At 40.0% G+C, this 16,466-nt stretch overlaps 1 protein-coding gene across 1 annotated transcript in view; it reads left to right on the forward strand.

Moving 5' to 3' along the window:
- PARP8 (poly(ADP-ribose) polymerase family member 8) overlaps nucleotides 1-16,466 on the forward strand; it is a 172,145-nt gene that overhangs the window by 116,189 nt on the left and 39,490 nt on the right. The window contains 3 exon segments of the mRNA XM_043515040.1: nucleotides 4,325-4,889; nucleotides 6,980-7,033; nucleotides 7,137-7,232. Coding sequence (XP_043370975.1) covers nucleotides 4,325-4,889; nucleotides 6,980-7,033; nucleotides 7,137-7,232 — 715 coding nt within the window.

The following is a 16,466-nucleotide window of genomic DNA, read 5'->3' on the forward strand; positions in this document are numbered from 1 at the left end:
TCAGCAAAAAATGTGTATGATATTTATAGGGGTAAGGGGCCTGATTTTCAGAGGTGCTGAGCAGTGATACCTCCTATTGACTTTATTTGGAGGCATGCATGCTCAGCACCTCTGAAAATCAGTCACCAGGACTTGAAAGGCCCAATCCTGGAGGTATGTATACACATGAATAACTTTCCTCATGTGAATAATTCTTTTGAATCCCACTGAGTTCATACTACCATGAGTAAAGTTATTCATGTGCTTAAGTGCCTATGTGTCTTTCGGGGTGTAGTTCACCTGATGTAGCACTTTTTTCTAATTTTGAGAGGTTGGCTGATCACCCCCTCTTTGGCTTTGGGTGATCCTTTGAGCATCTCTGTTGCTTGATGAATTTCTTGTATTCTAAGTTTCACATGTAACAGTGAGTGGTACAACAGACCCAGATTGGCGATGGGTTGGATACTGTATCCATACAGAGGTGTCAAGGGGTATTTATATTTACAGGAAATAAAAGAGGAAGATGGAATCGTGAGCCAGAGGCTTTCGCACTTTGTACCAAACATTCACACAGGTTGTAGCATGTCAAAACACACACACACACACTCTTCCTGGGGTTTGATTTTATTCACAAAGTGAATACAAAAGCCAACCCAATCTTTCTCCCCTAGACTCGGCTGCAACTAAAATTCCTCTCCAAAGACTGTTTAGCCCATACGCTAAGCCTCCTTTCTTTAAAAGAAAAGGAGTACTTGTGGCACCTTAGAGACTAACAAATTTATTAGAGCATAAGCTTTCGTGAGCTACAGCTCACTTCATCGGATGCATTTGGTGGAAAAAACAGAGGAGAGATTTATATACACACACAGAGAACATGAAACAATGGGCTTATCATACACACTGTAAGGAGAGTGATCACTTAAGATAAGCCATCACCAGCAGCAGGGGGGGGAAAGGAGGAAAACCTTTCATGGTGACAAGCAAGGTAGGCTAATTCCAGCAGTTAACAAGAATATCAGAGGAACAGTGGGGGGTGAGGTGGAGGGGAGAAATACCATGGGGAAATAGTTTTACTTTGTGTAATGACTCATCCATTCCCAGTCTCTATTCAAGCCTAAGTTAATTGTATCCAGTTTGCAAATTAATTCCAATTCAGCAGTCTCTCGTTGGAGTCTGTTTTTGAAGCTTTTTTGTTGAGGATAGCCACTCTTAGGTCTGTAATCGAGTGACCAGAGAGATTGAAGTGTTCTCCAACTGGTTTTTGAATGTTATAATTCTTGACGTCTGATTTGTGTCCATTCATTCTTTTACGTAGAGACTGTCCAGTTTGGCCAATGTACATGGCAGAGGGGCATTGCTGGCACATGATGGCATATATCACATTGGTAGATGCGCAGGTGAACGAGCCTCTGATAGTGTGGCTGATGTGATTAGGCCCTATGATGGTATCCCCTGAATAGATATGTGGACAGAGTTGGCAACGGGCTTTGTTGCAAGGATAGGTTCCTGGGTTAGTGGTTCTGTTGTATGGTGTGTGGTTGCTGGTGAGTATTTGCTTCAGATTGGGGGGCTGTCTGTTTCTTCTCTTCAGCAGATGGGTATTGTAGTTGTAGGAATGCATGATAGAGATCTTGTAGGTGTTTGTCTCTGTCTGAGGGGTTGGAGCAAATGCGGTTATATCGTAGAGCTTGGCTGTAGACAATGGATCGAGTGGTATGATCTGGATGAAAGCTAGAGGCATGTAGGTAGGAATAGCGGTCAGTAGGTCTCCGATATAGGGTGGTGTTTACGTGACCATCGCTTATTAGCACCGTAGTGTCCAGGAAGTGGATCTCTTGTGTGGACTGGTCCAGGCTGAGGTTGATGGTGGGATGGAAATTGTTGAAATCATCCATCCCACCATCAACCTCAGCCTGGACCAGTCCACACAAGAGATCCACTTCCTGGACACTACGGTGCTAATAAGCGATGGTCACGTAAACACCACCCTATATCGGAAACCTACTGACCGCTATTCCTACCTACATGCCTCTAGCTTTCATCCAGATCATACCACTCGATCCATTGTCTACAGCCAAGCTCTACGATATAACCGCATTTGCTCCAACCCCTCAGACAGAGACAAACACCTACAAGATCTCTATCATGCATTCCTACGACTACAATACCCACCTGCTGAAGTGAAGAAACAGATTGACTGAGCCAGAAGAGTACCCAGAAGTCACCTACTACAGGACAGGCCCAACAAAGAAAATAACAGAACGCCACTAGCCATCCCCTTCAGCCCCCAACTAAAACCTCTCCAACGCATCATCAAGGATCTACAACCTATCCTGAAGGACGACCCATCACTCTCACAGATCTTGGGAGACAGGCCAGTCCTTGCTTACAGACAGCCCCCCAATCTGAAGCAAATACTCACCAGCAACCACACACCACACAACAGAACCACTAACCCAGGAACCTATCCTTGCAACAAAGCCCTTTGCCAACTCTGTCCACATATCTATTCAGGGGACACCATCATAGGGCCTAATCACAGCAGCCACACTATCAGAGGCTCGTTCACCTGCGCATTTACCAATGTGATATATGCCATCATGTGCCAGCAATGCCCCTCTGCCATGTACATTGGCCAAACTGGACAGTCTCTACGTAAAAGAATGAATGGGCACAAATCAGACATCAAGAATTATAACATTCAAAAACCAGTTGCAGAACACTTCAATCTCTCTGGTCACTCGATTACAGACCTAAGAGTGGCTATCCTTCAACAAAAAAAGCTTCAAAAACAGACTCCAACGAGAGACTGCTGAATTGGAATTAATTTGCAAACTGGATACAATTAACTTAGGCTTGAATAGAGACTGGGAATGGATGAGTCATTACACAAAATAAAACTATTTCCCCATGGTATTTCTCCCTCCCCCACCCCCCCACTGTTCCTCTGATATTCTTGTTAACTGCTGGAATTAGCCTACCTTGCTTGTCACCATGAAAGGTTTTCCTCCTTTCTCCCCCCTGCTGCTGGTGATGGCTTATCTTAAGTGATCACTCTCCTTACAGTGTGTATGATAAACCCATTGTTTCATGATCTCTGTGTGTGTATATAAATCTCTCCTCTGTTTTTTCCACCAAATGCATCCGATGAAGTGAGCTGTAGCTCACGAAAGCTTATGCTCTAATAAATTTGTTAGTCTCTAAGGTGCCACAAGTACTCCTTTTCTTTTTGCGAATACAGACTAACACGGCTGCTACTCTGAAACCTCCTTTCTTTGTTAGAGTACCACTCCCATCTCCCTTATATCCATGTATGGTAATGAATCATTTACAAGTGTGAGTCAGCATATTTCACTGAACATTTTCCAGCAGGATCACCATTTGCTAACAGTATGGGTAAACACTGCCAGCCTGTTAAAGGGATGTTTTCCCTTGGGATTTCATTTCTCTGCTTTTTGAGCAAACCAAAAAGGTTTCACTTTGGTATGAGGATGGAAAAAAGATTCAGGAAGATTTAATTTTGCCTTATACTAGCTCTCTTAGTACTAGGCAAACTAATTTTAAATATTGGAAAAAACGAACCAGATCATATGAATGTTGCTTCATTTGTGCGTTGATTCTTTGTTTTCTTGATACGTGTATTAGGCCTGATTAATCTCTTACATTACACTGCTGCCAATCAGGAGTACACCGAAGTAAAACCACTTGAAGTGAGAAGAGAATTAAGCCAAATTGTCTTCCACAAAATAATCAGATTATTTGGGGGGGAGGGGTTGTTTGTTTTTTTGTTTTGTTTTGTTTTTTTAAGAATTGTTTCAGTTGTGATAAATATGAGTGACTGGATACAAGCTTCTGCAGCAGTTAAAATTCTAAGAGCCTATTATGTCCTGCAATTGGTCTGCATGCAGAACTCCTCTGGCTTGTGGTGTCTAGAAATTAGCATGCCAAAACAATTGTGCAAGAAAAGTAGATTTACCCTTTTGAATGAAGAAGTCCATTGCTCCATGTGAAAAATATGGCCATGATTCTCAAAAATAGGTGCCTAAGTAAATGACCTGATTATTAATTTAGGAGCCGAAATTTAGGCACCTATTTTTTTTTAAATCATGGCCTATGTCTATAGCTAGTCAGATACACAGATATACATACTACTTATTATATACTTTTAGGAATTAAATCTGTATATAAATTTGCATAATCCATAAATGTCACTCTTTCTTCTGCGTTAAACAGATATTTTTTAAAAATACCTTGTTTATGTGTTTATATGTAAAGTTGCTTGTTTATTGTTTCATGGAGTTTTTTATTGTTCCTGTACTAGGTTTTCCCCTTATTTATTTTTAAGGTCGCCAAGTTATCCTCCACCTGGCTGTGGTAAAAACAAATCAAAACTGAAATCTGAACAAGATGGCATCTCCAAAACTCACAAGCTGCTGCGAAGGACTTGTTCTAGCACAGTTAAGGCTGAGGATGTGTGTGCCACAAAGTCTCACAGAACTTTTGGCCATTCATTGTCTAGTGATCCCAGGGCTGAGCAGACAATGGCTATTAAATCACACAAACTGTTGAATCGTTCTTGCGCTGCAACTGTCAAACAAGAAGAATACATCACTCTAAAGCCCCAAAAACTCCTAAGCAGATCGTGTTCTGGGGATCCTCGATGTGAGCACAATAGCACCTTGAAGCCTCACAAACTTTTAAGCAGGTCTTATTCCAGTAATCTTAGAATGGAAGAATTAGATGGACTGAAGAATCACAAGTTACTCAGCAAGTCTTACTCCAGTGCTCCTAAGTCATCCAAAATGGAGTTTTTCAAGGAACCCACCATAGCAGAGGGCAGGAGGCTCTCTCTTACCTCAGGGCTTATTGGTATCTTAACACCATCTTCCTCATCACCTTCACAAGCTGCTGTGCGTAATAATCATTATTTTTTCTGTTTGTTTGTTTTTCCTCTAGTTTATTTTTTAAAATGGATTAATATCCAGGGCATACATAAATGCATACATCAAGAAGAATTTAACATTAAATAAAACACATTGGAAATTACCTTTTTGGCCAGTATTAAACAGTTGCCTGCACACATACACATCTGTCATACTAACTGGGACCACACAGGCTAAGACTAAGTTTTTATGTCTCCCCCTGAGTAAGGGGCAGCATGCTGCTGCTGTGCCATACGAGCAGCACAGTCACATAGTTCCTTCCCTGATTCCTCTCTTGCTCCATGGGGGAAATAATCTTCTGATGGCCCCATCCAGTAGTAAGTTCTTTCTCCTTTCATGCTGGTCAGCACATTGAAGGGAGTGTAGTTGAAGCTGTACCCACTCCTTGTAGGCACTGGTGTAGGTGAAGAGTAATATTCAGTGGGTGTATGCTTTCTCCATAGCCTGTGCACAGACTGGTGATATGGGTAGATTGAGCAGGGGATTGAAGCCCATTTTTCCCCCTTGCAGCCACCTGGGGCAAGTCCCATACATGCCCATACAGTTGTTCTTGTTTTGGGTTGGGAAATCCAGCCCAAAGGGTTAACATGCATTTTACTAAACATAGAAAACACACTTCAATGTTAGTTCTTTCTGTAACTGATCACTACAAATAGGGAGGATTTTTACTGTAAGCATAAGTAAGAGCTAGTTTGCTTTCCTGTTTCAAGGCATTGGGAGGTGGTGCTTGTTGTCTTACATGTTAGATGTAGGGAGCTGGAGTCAGGAGACCTGCATTCTAGACACAGCTTTACCATTGATAAGTATGGTACCTCAGTTTCACCACCTCAACAGAATTCTGAGATCCTTGGTCGAATGGTGTTATATAAGTCTAAAATATTATTAAATATTTTAACTGTAATGAAATTACATTAATAGTGTTTTAGCCTACTCATGGTAAATTAGCCTAATAAGTCAACTATGAGCAACTTTCACTGTATCTAAAGGCAATAGTATAGTGTGACTTATGAAACTGCTATGTGCATGTTACTTGGTTGTTTCTGTAACTTGTACAACCAAAATTAATTAAAGGTGAACTGAAGAGCTTTACGTACTATCACCTATGTTTGGGATTCATTTTTCACTCTGAACTGTCTCTGCTTTAGGGGCCTGAATAAACTCATACTTAAAGTCAATAGAAATAATCCCACTGACTTTGGTGAAATCAAAACTACTAATAAATATAATATTATTGTCAAAATACATGAATATTCAGGGAAATCAGCCTCTATTCAGTCAGGTACAACTCCATTGACTTTAGTGGAATCGCATCAGGACTTTATTTGGCACTTTACTTGTTAAAATCCTAGTTCCTTTCCACTGCCTTGCCAAGTTACTTGGAGTGCTGTACAGGAAAAGAGCAGCTGGGGAAGGAAAAGAAAGGTTCCACAAATAAGCAGCTTGGTCCATCTCCCAATGAAGTAAAAAAGATGGTCTTAGACAGATGTCAGGGGGAGGGAGTTCCACTTCTTAGTGGCCACCATAGCAAAGTTACCTTCCAAAGTAACACTTCGAAATAAAGTGTCAGAAAGAAGGACTGAGCATAGATACTTGTTAGGATGAGGCTCAAGGAAGAGGTTTCATGAAAAGTATAGTGGAAAGAGATTTTCTACTTTTTTTGTTTTAAAGGGAATGTTAGTAATTCAACTCTAAACACATAGTCCATATTATATATGTATAGAGAAGCAGGATACACACAAAAAAATAAATAATTCTATTCATCTTTAAAATAATTGCTTAGATGTTTGTACATTGACTTTGAGTCAAAGTACCTGTGCTTCTTTTTCAGGTTTTCTTTTTCTTTTTCTTTTTCAACTCCCTAGGCAAGAGGTAAAGAGACAGATGAATTTATTTTGGCTCATCTATGAAAACTAGAGATAGTTCCAGATGCCAATATTGTTTAATTCTCAGACCTTCATAGAAAAAAATACAAATGTTCTTACAATTTCCACAAGAAACTTGCACCATCTCTTGTAATTAGCTCTAGCACTGAAGTTGCTTGACCTTTTTTCTTACAGCCGAATTATGGTGCAAAATGCATTCCAATACGAGACAATGGCTTTCTTGTGCAGGTAGGATGTCATGCTTAATCCGTTTTAAAAACACTTTGGAGCAGGAGCTGTCTGTTAATTATTTTTAAGCAGATGTTATTGTTCTCACTTTCATTGTTCTCAGACTATTGAGTTTGCTGAGCAGCGGATACCAGTGCTGAATGAATACTGCGTAGTTTGTGACGAACCACATGTGTTTCAGAATGGCCCCATGCTGAGGGTAAGTTGAACATGGCCGAGTTATGTTATGCATATTTTTATGTCTTAAATAGCCATAGACAACAAAAACCTGTTAGTATATTCTTAAGTGATTCTGGTTGCACTGCATCACAATATTCTATTTGGATAAGATTTTTTTTTAATGCACATGAGGCGGAACAAGTGGTCTCATGCCAAACGCATATGGATAACGTGTTCATGGGGAAGTTAATTACTGCCCAGCCATTCCTGTACAAATTGAAGTTCAGGAAAACACAAGGGAAACAGCAGTTAAGTGGTCCCTAAACTCACATACCTCCTGCTCATAGGACAAGACTTCCTAGGGTGTGTAAACCTACTTCTGGTGGAGGGGTCAGAAAAAGGTTCCCCAGGCTTCTTCCAGGTTTTCCCCCTTTAAGTTGCTATATGGCCCAAATTAACCACTGAACAACGTATAGAGGTCATCAAAATGATTGAACGGAACCATGATTTGTTCTAGGAAGAGCCATACAAATCAATCACCACATCATCACGGATCCAGGAGCAAAGGTGAAGGTTAAACCATATCAAATCCTGGAGGATAAAAGAGAAGAGATCAGTATTGAAGTTAAGGGGATGCTGGAGCTGGGAGTCACTGAGGAGTCCCTTAGTCAATGGTCCAGCTCAATCATTCTGGTACCTAAGCCAGAGAATACAATGAGATTCTGCAATAACTTCCGAAAAATTAAATGAGGTGTCCCAGTTTGATGCCTCCTCCATACCTTGTATTTTCAGTATTTCTAAGATATCCCTCTAGAAAGTACAGTAGAACCCCTATTTTATGAACTAATTTGGAACTGAGGAGTTCCTAAAATCAAAAAGTTCATAAAATTGCACACCTCAATGACAGTGGGTATAGTGAAGTGTATGGTGCATTCCATTGCTTTCTCCTGGTCCTTCAAACCACTGCACAGTGATTTCCGGTGCCCCAAAGGTATCGGTACATGAAGTGATAAAGACTTGTTTCAACATCACTTTCATTATGTGATTTTGTTTCAATCCCTGACCCCCCACCATTGAGAAAAATGGTTCATATAAATGGTCATTTTTCAGACTGGTGTTCATAAAATCAAGGTTCTACTCTATGGGGAATTTTCAATGGTTTCATAGATTTTAAGGCCAGAAGGGACCATTAGATATCTAGTCTGACCTCCTGTAAAACAGAGAACATAGAATTTCATTCAGTTACTCCTCCATTGAGCCCCTTAACTTGGGATGAATCTGAGATAAGAAATCCAGCATAAAAGGGTAACAGTTAGGAGACTGCCTTGTGAAAATCAGCTTTGGGATTACTTTACTTGCGGAGCACTTTTTTGTCTGGATAAAAAATCTCAAGAGAGTCTGACTACACCTTGCTGAAGAGTTCTGTTGTGCTGCAGCACAGCTGATCCCCCTTAAACTCTGAGTTCTGGAGTAAACCCATGCTCAGTGTTGAGAACATGAGGTATAGGTTGGGGTGGCTCCGTGCTGGGAATAGACAGTGAAAGTAATCACTGTAAATGTGCTGAGAGCTCTTTGGTTTGAGCTGAATTTCTAAGGTGAAATTCTGTGTGTGAAGCTTTGCCTTTTGCCATCTCTGTTGGAGGTAAGCAGGAGTTGTGGATATTTAGTTGTATTTGCACCTATAGGGCACAGCCATTTGTTGGTCATGGTATAGAGCTGCACCATCCCGGGGGTGGGGAGCTCAGGGAGATAAAATTCCTCACTGAGCTTCTTAGCAAGTAGCAAGAGTACGATGTCTGCTATTCCCTTCAGACAATGCAGCATCTCTTTCAGCCCCATGCATCCAAATAGGTCTCCTGACCGGTGCAAGGGATGATGTCCCCTACCTGTTCCTTTTCAGTGCTGCTGGGGTGTCTTGCATTTCAGGCCAGACATAGTGGGAGTTAAAGTGTGGGTGCCCATTGTGCCCTCACCCCCTCTCCTTGAAATCTTGAACCTGCAGTTTAATTGCAATGGTCTGTGCCTTTAAGAGATTTGGTAGGTTCAACATATACCAGGAAATGAAACCACCTAGATCTGTTTGTGATGTAGACAAGGTGAGCTCCTTGAGGCCATAGTAAAGATCGGCTTGTTTGCATCTGGTTACACCTACCCTGCACACTTCTTTCAGCAGTGGGTAGTTTACATATGCATGTAGACCTCTAGCCCAGGTATAAATAGCAGCGTAGACCAGAGGCATGGTTTGGGTGAGTAAAGTAAAGTTATGTCTGAGGGGTGTGGGTATGTACCCGAGTACATAAACTACACTGCTCTCTACTTACCCGGACCAGGTCTTCCTGTCTACAGTACTATTTTTAGCAGTGCAGTGTCCCGCTGCATCCCCAGTGCTGGAGTCTTTCCCCACTGCAGGAAAATACTCACTGCAAGGAAACACTCTGGCAGTGGGAAGCTGCTGAAGCCTTTCACTGCTTCCTTTCCTCTGCCAGAGCCTTTCATTGGTAGCTACGCACCTCAGTGTGGACACAGCCTGCTTTTTACTGTGCCATGTGGCTACATGTACACTACCTGCCATCTCCAGCGGTGGCATCGTGTGGATCTAGCCTCTGTGTTAAGCTGCTTTCATGTCAGATACTAAACCAAAGACATTATAGCAGAAGAGTATTATTCTTTTTATTATTATTGCTGACTCTGTGGTAGGGTGTTAGATTCTGTACCAACACTTACTAAAGTACAGTTTGTGATCCAAAGTTTATTCACCATCTAGCCATTGTGAATTTTAAAAAAAGTAGGAAGAAATATCTTGAGTCTGGTCAACTTATTTTTCTTGCAATGAGTAATGGACTCAAAAGTCCTGACTTAGAATTGGCTGACTTGGAGAAGTCAAGACAATAAGTATAGGAAATACAAGAATTCTGAGGTAACTATCTGTTTATCTTAGGCAAGATTGGATTAATTTAAAGTGCAGTCGATGTACATTAATTTGATTGACATAATAGCAAACTTAAACACCATAAACCATTGCAGAAACTCAGTCCTGCTCAGCCACTGTTTCAAGTCTTGGTAAATAGTTACACCTTGAATCATGCTTTGGACAGCGAACTTGAGCTCTGTCAGATCATGCACAAAGCAATTCCTGAATTAAGGGCTCTCCAGAAGAGAACACTCTACCCCAAATGATCATGACAATGAAGTTTTAGACTGTGAAGCCAAGAACTGTTTAAAATTTCCCCACTTTCAAATTTTCAATGACATTATTAATCAAAAAAAAATAATTTTTGACCAGAAAAAAATCTGGAAAACCTTGTCAAAATTTTTCAACAATTGAAAAATGTCAGTGAAATGTCAGCACTTTGACATTTTTGGAAATATTGCAAAAAAACAACATTTTTTATTGGTTTTTCAACTTGCTCCAGCCAGTGAGAGCAGTCCAGTCGGTCTCAGCTGCTGACATGGTGTTTGAAGAGAGATGCAGTCTTTGTGGGCTCACAGCGGTCAAGGAATTCAAAGTGTTGGTTCCTCTGCAACACTAACTTGACTTCCTTTTGTATATTATTGCATATCTTGTTTTATGTCTTATTACTGAATATATGTTCATTGGTCTCATTTGCAGAGAATTACTATTGTTCCCCTTCTCCTAATGTATCTACTTGTCTCTCCTTAAACTCTGAGCACCTCAGAATAGGAACTACCCTTTCTTGAATGTTTGGAAAGCACCTAGCACATTGTGGGTACTACTGAAAAAACATTTTTTTAAAGTTGTAATAAGATTCACTTTGTGCATATATGGAGAAAAGTTATTTCAGTATTCCACACTAGTGAGAACTCACGAGTTAAGGCCCTGAAAGCATGAGATGGCTTAAAAATCATGAGATTTACAAAAAAAAAAAAAAACTTGGGTTATTTTTATTTACATCCTGGATTTTAGCCTTTAGGGTATCCTTGGGTCATGTTTTTTAAACTTTTCTCTAGAATCATGACGACTAAAATTGTACTACACAAAAAATGAAGGCTGAGGTTCTCACAAAATCACCTGACTTCATGAGCTGGAGCTTTAAGTAAAACACCAATATTGCAAGATTTGCAAAAACTCAGGGGGATTAGCCACACTGTTTTGTTTATCCAAGGAACTATATTTATTGTATAGAATTCTGTCAGTGTTTCATCAGAGGTAGTTGGAGCATGAATATTATTAAACATTTGTATTCCAGTAGCTCTCCAAGGTCCCAATCTAGGATCTCAATTCAGATCCCAAACTTCAGTCACAAAATGGATTCTGAGATTTTCACTTTTCAACCTATCAGACGAAGGCCATTTTATATGGATTATCCATTCAGTCAGCTAAGCAATTGTTAGAATGCTATAAGGGAGAATTACAATAAAATACACAATTTGATAATGTGACTACCTGTTATTCATTAGGTAAACCGCTATGGCAAACCTGGGGGCCATAAGTTAAGTGAGAAAAAGGAGATTTAAGAGAAGACACAGAGATAATTTGTGTAGAAAACAAAAAAAATGTACCTGGTAATTGGTTTTCTGCATCTGATCAATGGATGGGTTCCAGTTCTGTCCTTGATGATGTACAAGGCACAGGAGACATAATTCCTGCCCTAAAAAGTTAACAATTCAATTGATATGTAAACTAAATGAAGAAAGAACTAAAGGCAATGCTTTCCCCAATATGTTTACATGTGAGGGTTCTGTGTAGAAGGTGCATACTGAATTGGGGGAACCAATTGGGAGTAAGTTAATGCTGAGATGTTTCAGAGTAGCAGCCGTGTTAGTCTGTATCCGCAAAAAGAACAGGAGTACTTTTGGCACCTTAGAGACTAACAAATTTATTAGAGCATAAGCTTTCGTGGGCTACAGCCCACTTCATTGGATGCTAGAATGGAACATATAATAAGAAGATATCTATATACATACAGAGAAGGTAGAAGTTGCCTTACAAACTGTAAGAGGCTAATTAATGCTTAGAATATCAGAGAGAGTGATGGGTGTTGAGGTTGTGAGACTGGGATCATTTTTTCCTCCTCTCCACTCTACAACGTCTGGATCACTGAGAGAGAAGTTTTTATCAGATCAGGAGTAGGCAGAATGATGCTGCAGAGGCAACTCTTCTGTCTTCTGTGTCTCCTATTCACTCCAGGTCTGCAATATTTTCATCTCCCTCAGCCACAAAGTAAGAGGGGTAATTTGGTCCCAATAGCTTAGTACAGGTGTATTTTGGAAACTGAAAGATAGAAATATAATAAAGAAATTGTGTTGCATTTTGGTGCTATAATAAAAGGGTAGTAGTATCTCTTTAATGCAGTTTGAAAATCTTCCCATTACTTTAGGGCTAATATTTATATTCTAGGGAAGGGGTAAATATTATAATAATGCAACAGCTGAGCTGATATGGTACTAAAGAAAGAGACTGCTTTAGGAATCCAGCATATGATAATAGTACTTTTATTTCAAACATTTAAATATAATGAGCTGATGAATCATTAACAAAAGTGTTTATTAAATTTAAGCATCTGATTAAAATATGTATACTAAAAATATATCACACTCAGCCTTTACATAACACTGTTTATAGTATGCATGTACCATCTATCAAATTGTCTCTGTGCTTTTTATCTGTCAATAGCCAAGGACATTAGAACAAACTAGCATCATTTGAATAGATCTTAAAGAGACATGGGACAGTTACAATGAGCAGGAACCTCCCAGAATGTATTCAGTCAGATGAGAAACAAAACCATATAAAAAGAAAAGGAGTACTTGTGGCACCTTAGAGACTAACAAATTTATTAGAGCATAAGCTTTCGTGAGCTACAGCTCACTTCACGGCTGCTACTCTAAAACCATATAAAAATTTTTTCTTTGAATTGAGAAATCTCCTCTAGAGTGCCACCTTGTGTTGAAATCTCAGACTACATTCTCTCCAAAAACAGGGCAGAGGAATCAGCAGAGAAACATAGAAAAGCTCTGCAAAACTAAATGTGACATTATTTCCTTTGAAAAGCAGCACCCTTGAACAGATGTCTCTGCTCTGAACTTTTCAGCAGCTGGATGTAAACAATCAAATACTCTGAAAGACAATATTTGAAGTCCCTGTTACTGATAGCACCACAAATAATTCTAAGATGAAAAGGAGTACTTGTGGCACCTTAGAGACTAACAAATTTATTAGAGCATAAGCTTTCGTGAGCTACAGCTCACTTCATCGGATGCATCCGATGAAGTGAGCTGTAGCTCACGAAAGCTTATGCTCTAATAAATTTGTTAGTCTCTAAGGTGCCACAAGTACTCCTTTTCTTTTTGCGAATACAGACTAACACGGCTGCTACTCTGAAACCAATTCTAAGATGGTAATGCTGATATATCTATAACAATAATAATAACCTTACTTTTTCAGAATGCTTTTCAGCCTGAAGGATTCCAAATGTGATTTCATTGTGGGTGAAATCCTGGCCCCGTTAAAGTCAATTGTAGAACTCCCATTCTCAGTGGGGCCAAGATTTCACCCCCATGTGTATATATCTATTACTCAACCACTACTGAAATTCAGCCACCCTGGTGTGTAATGCAACAGCGAGTGTGTTGGAAGTACTACACAACAGGGTTTAAGAATGGAATGGAAAATAACTGAACTACAGTGAAAAGTGTATGTATGCAGAATGTATTTAGCCAAGCTGGAGTTTGACCAGTATACTGGAATTAATGCCCCATTTCTTGCCAGAGGTCTGCAGGATCTTTCATGATCACAAGTGCTCAATACCTTGTTTTTTACCTTTTCTTCTCTGAAAAAAGCCACCTCCAGTCGTACCCTGCCCTTTGGTGCTATGGTGTGGAATTGGTTCCCTGTTGCCTCTGAAGAACAAGCCCCCAACATCACTACAGCATAACAGATTTGCCTTAGAGCCAAGCAGTGATCAGATCCAGCCCTGCACAGTTTGAGATCACAGACAGAATCTGTATTATCTGTTCATTTGAAAAGACTTGAAGTTGAAACCAGTATAATTTCTTCTGCCCAGACTGCAACTATACCATAGGACAAAGAAGAGAAGAAAGGCAGAACATATCACCTGAATTTGGGGGTGAGGGTAATAGAATAAGTCCGTTTTCCAACCCACTTAATCTAATGTATTTAATCTATGTAGGTTCTTATACCCTGCCCAGTGTCATGATTTCTAACATGTTCTTCAGGAGTGCTTTTAAAAATTTACATGAATACTGTGAGATTTTTGGTGAAACATTACTCAGTTTCAGGAAAGAGATTATTAGATTATTTATTTCTGCTTGCTCTCTATCTGCCTTCCTATAGGTAACAGTGCTTCCAGCTGTGCTGAATGTGCTCTGATCACATGGAAAGTTTGAAGTCAAATTAATAGAGAACACCTGATCAGAGTTGAATTACCACTTCACAGTAGCGAATAAAGGGCCTTCCTGACATTATAGACTTTTCTTCATGGCCATGATGTACGCTAATACTGAGACATTGTATTTGCCCATGCAGTCTTCTCATCCTCGTATTAAGTGATGAGAAAAGCCACTCATATGGCTAGCTGCAACAGCAAACCAGTTTTAGCTGCTACTAGTACTAGTGATGTTAGCTGTCACTGTTACTTTTTCATTAGCTCCTTTAGCACTCCCTGATCCCTGAGGACATCCTTTTCAGGAGTCTACCTACGCACATAGGGGAGGTGGAGAGAGAAGTGGATGACCTGATCCTCTGCATTATGTTTGTGTCACTACCTTTCTGCTGGTTTCTCTTTGATCTTTTTACTTGCACCTGTGGCAACCAAACTTTATAACACTGAAGCGCACATTTGCAATTTATGTTTGCAAATACTTGCTTTCTTTTGGGGGTCCTGGAATGGAAAGGTTCTATAGAAGTGCAAAGTATTATCATTATAGGCACGCACTCACACACATTACTTACACTTCTGAAGTCTTTCAATTCCATTTGTCCTGCTGTCTTTTTACACATGAGCTCTGTGCAATTCCTTGGAAGTTAGATGACATTTTAAGTCTCCTTGTGTGTAATTTTACCATTGTGTTTTTAGTAAGAGGAGCTTTTTTTTTATTTCAGTGGCAGATTTGCCAGAAAATATTTTGTTAAAAAAGGTGCCCAAAGTGCCTGTCTGTCTGTCTTTGGCCTTTCTAATGCACCCATCACTATAGCATGTACACACCACTGACTCTGTTAGTGAAAAAGCGTCACAAACATTTCACCACCCTTAAGAAGAAATGGGTTTTTTAAAGCTGGTGGTTGAAAGGAGTAAAGCATTGTGGGAGTGGGCATTGTCACTAAAGATTGGGGACTAAGGAAAATATGTGATCTTCGGGGAATGGGATGTTGTTTATTTTTTCGGGTGGCTCCTTACAATCCCTCTTTTGTTCCAGAGATGGAGATCCAGATTTCAGGCTCTCAATTGGCAACTCTTCCTCTCCCATTGGAGCAGTCTTTCTCATTGGCTGCATATAAAGTAAATGGGAAAGGCTGCTGCAGTGTCACCACATTATTCCAGCCTTCATAGCCTTCTGCATGCCTAGGCATTTTGGAAAATAGCATTCCACACTCCTGGTGGCTGCTCCATTATAAAGACATGGAGATACTAAGGGATGCCTGGATTACTTTTCAGGGCTCAACCCACTTTTTCCCCATGGTTTACTCCTTCATATCACATTATCGGCAACGACTGGCATCCCGAGTATCCATGTTGAACAGTTGGAGAATGGTAGGAAACACAATAGAGAAAAAAACAGATTTTCCTCATTTCCACCTACCAGTACGATTAATAGTTTAACAAGATGGTGATAAAATTCGAGTGGGTGGCGGTGAGAACCTCTGCTCTATGATGTAGTGTTTTTCAGTGGAGTCATAACCAGATTTTTATTATTCCAGAAATATGTTAATCGATTAATATAGAACTCTGTGATTTGGAATCTCTTGCTTGAGTGAATTTGTAGGCAAGTTGTCTTTTAGTGGAAATAGGGCAGTATTTTTCTTCCTTGGTTCAAGGTATTATTGTAGAGCACTTGGGATCTATATTTACAGCAGAGTATTCATTATTACAGTGGTCACTATCTTTTCTGTACATTATTGTCTTCCATTTCCAACAAGAAAACCTGAATTCAAAATTGTGACATATGGCACAGTCTATATTGGTCCTGCGCCTCCTGCAGTAGAAATGGTGAACAACCCAATACTCTGTGTTTCAGGATAATATTTCTGTTGAAACTGGAAGGTCATCCAATAACCTGGAATTGAACACTTAGC

This window comes from Dermochelys coriacea, chromosome 5 (assembly GCF_009764565.3).
Source record: "Dermochelys coriacea isolate rDerCor1 chromosome 5, rDerCor1.pri.v4, whole genome shotgun sequence".
Lineage (NCBI taxonomy): Eukaryota > Metazoa > Chordata > Testudines > Dermochelyidae > Dermochelys > Dermochelys coriacea.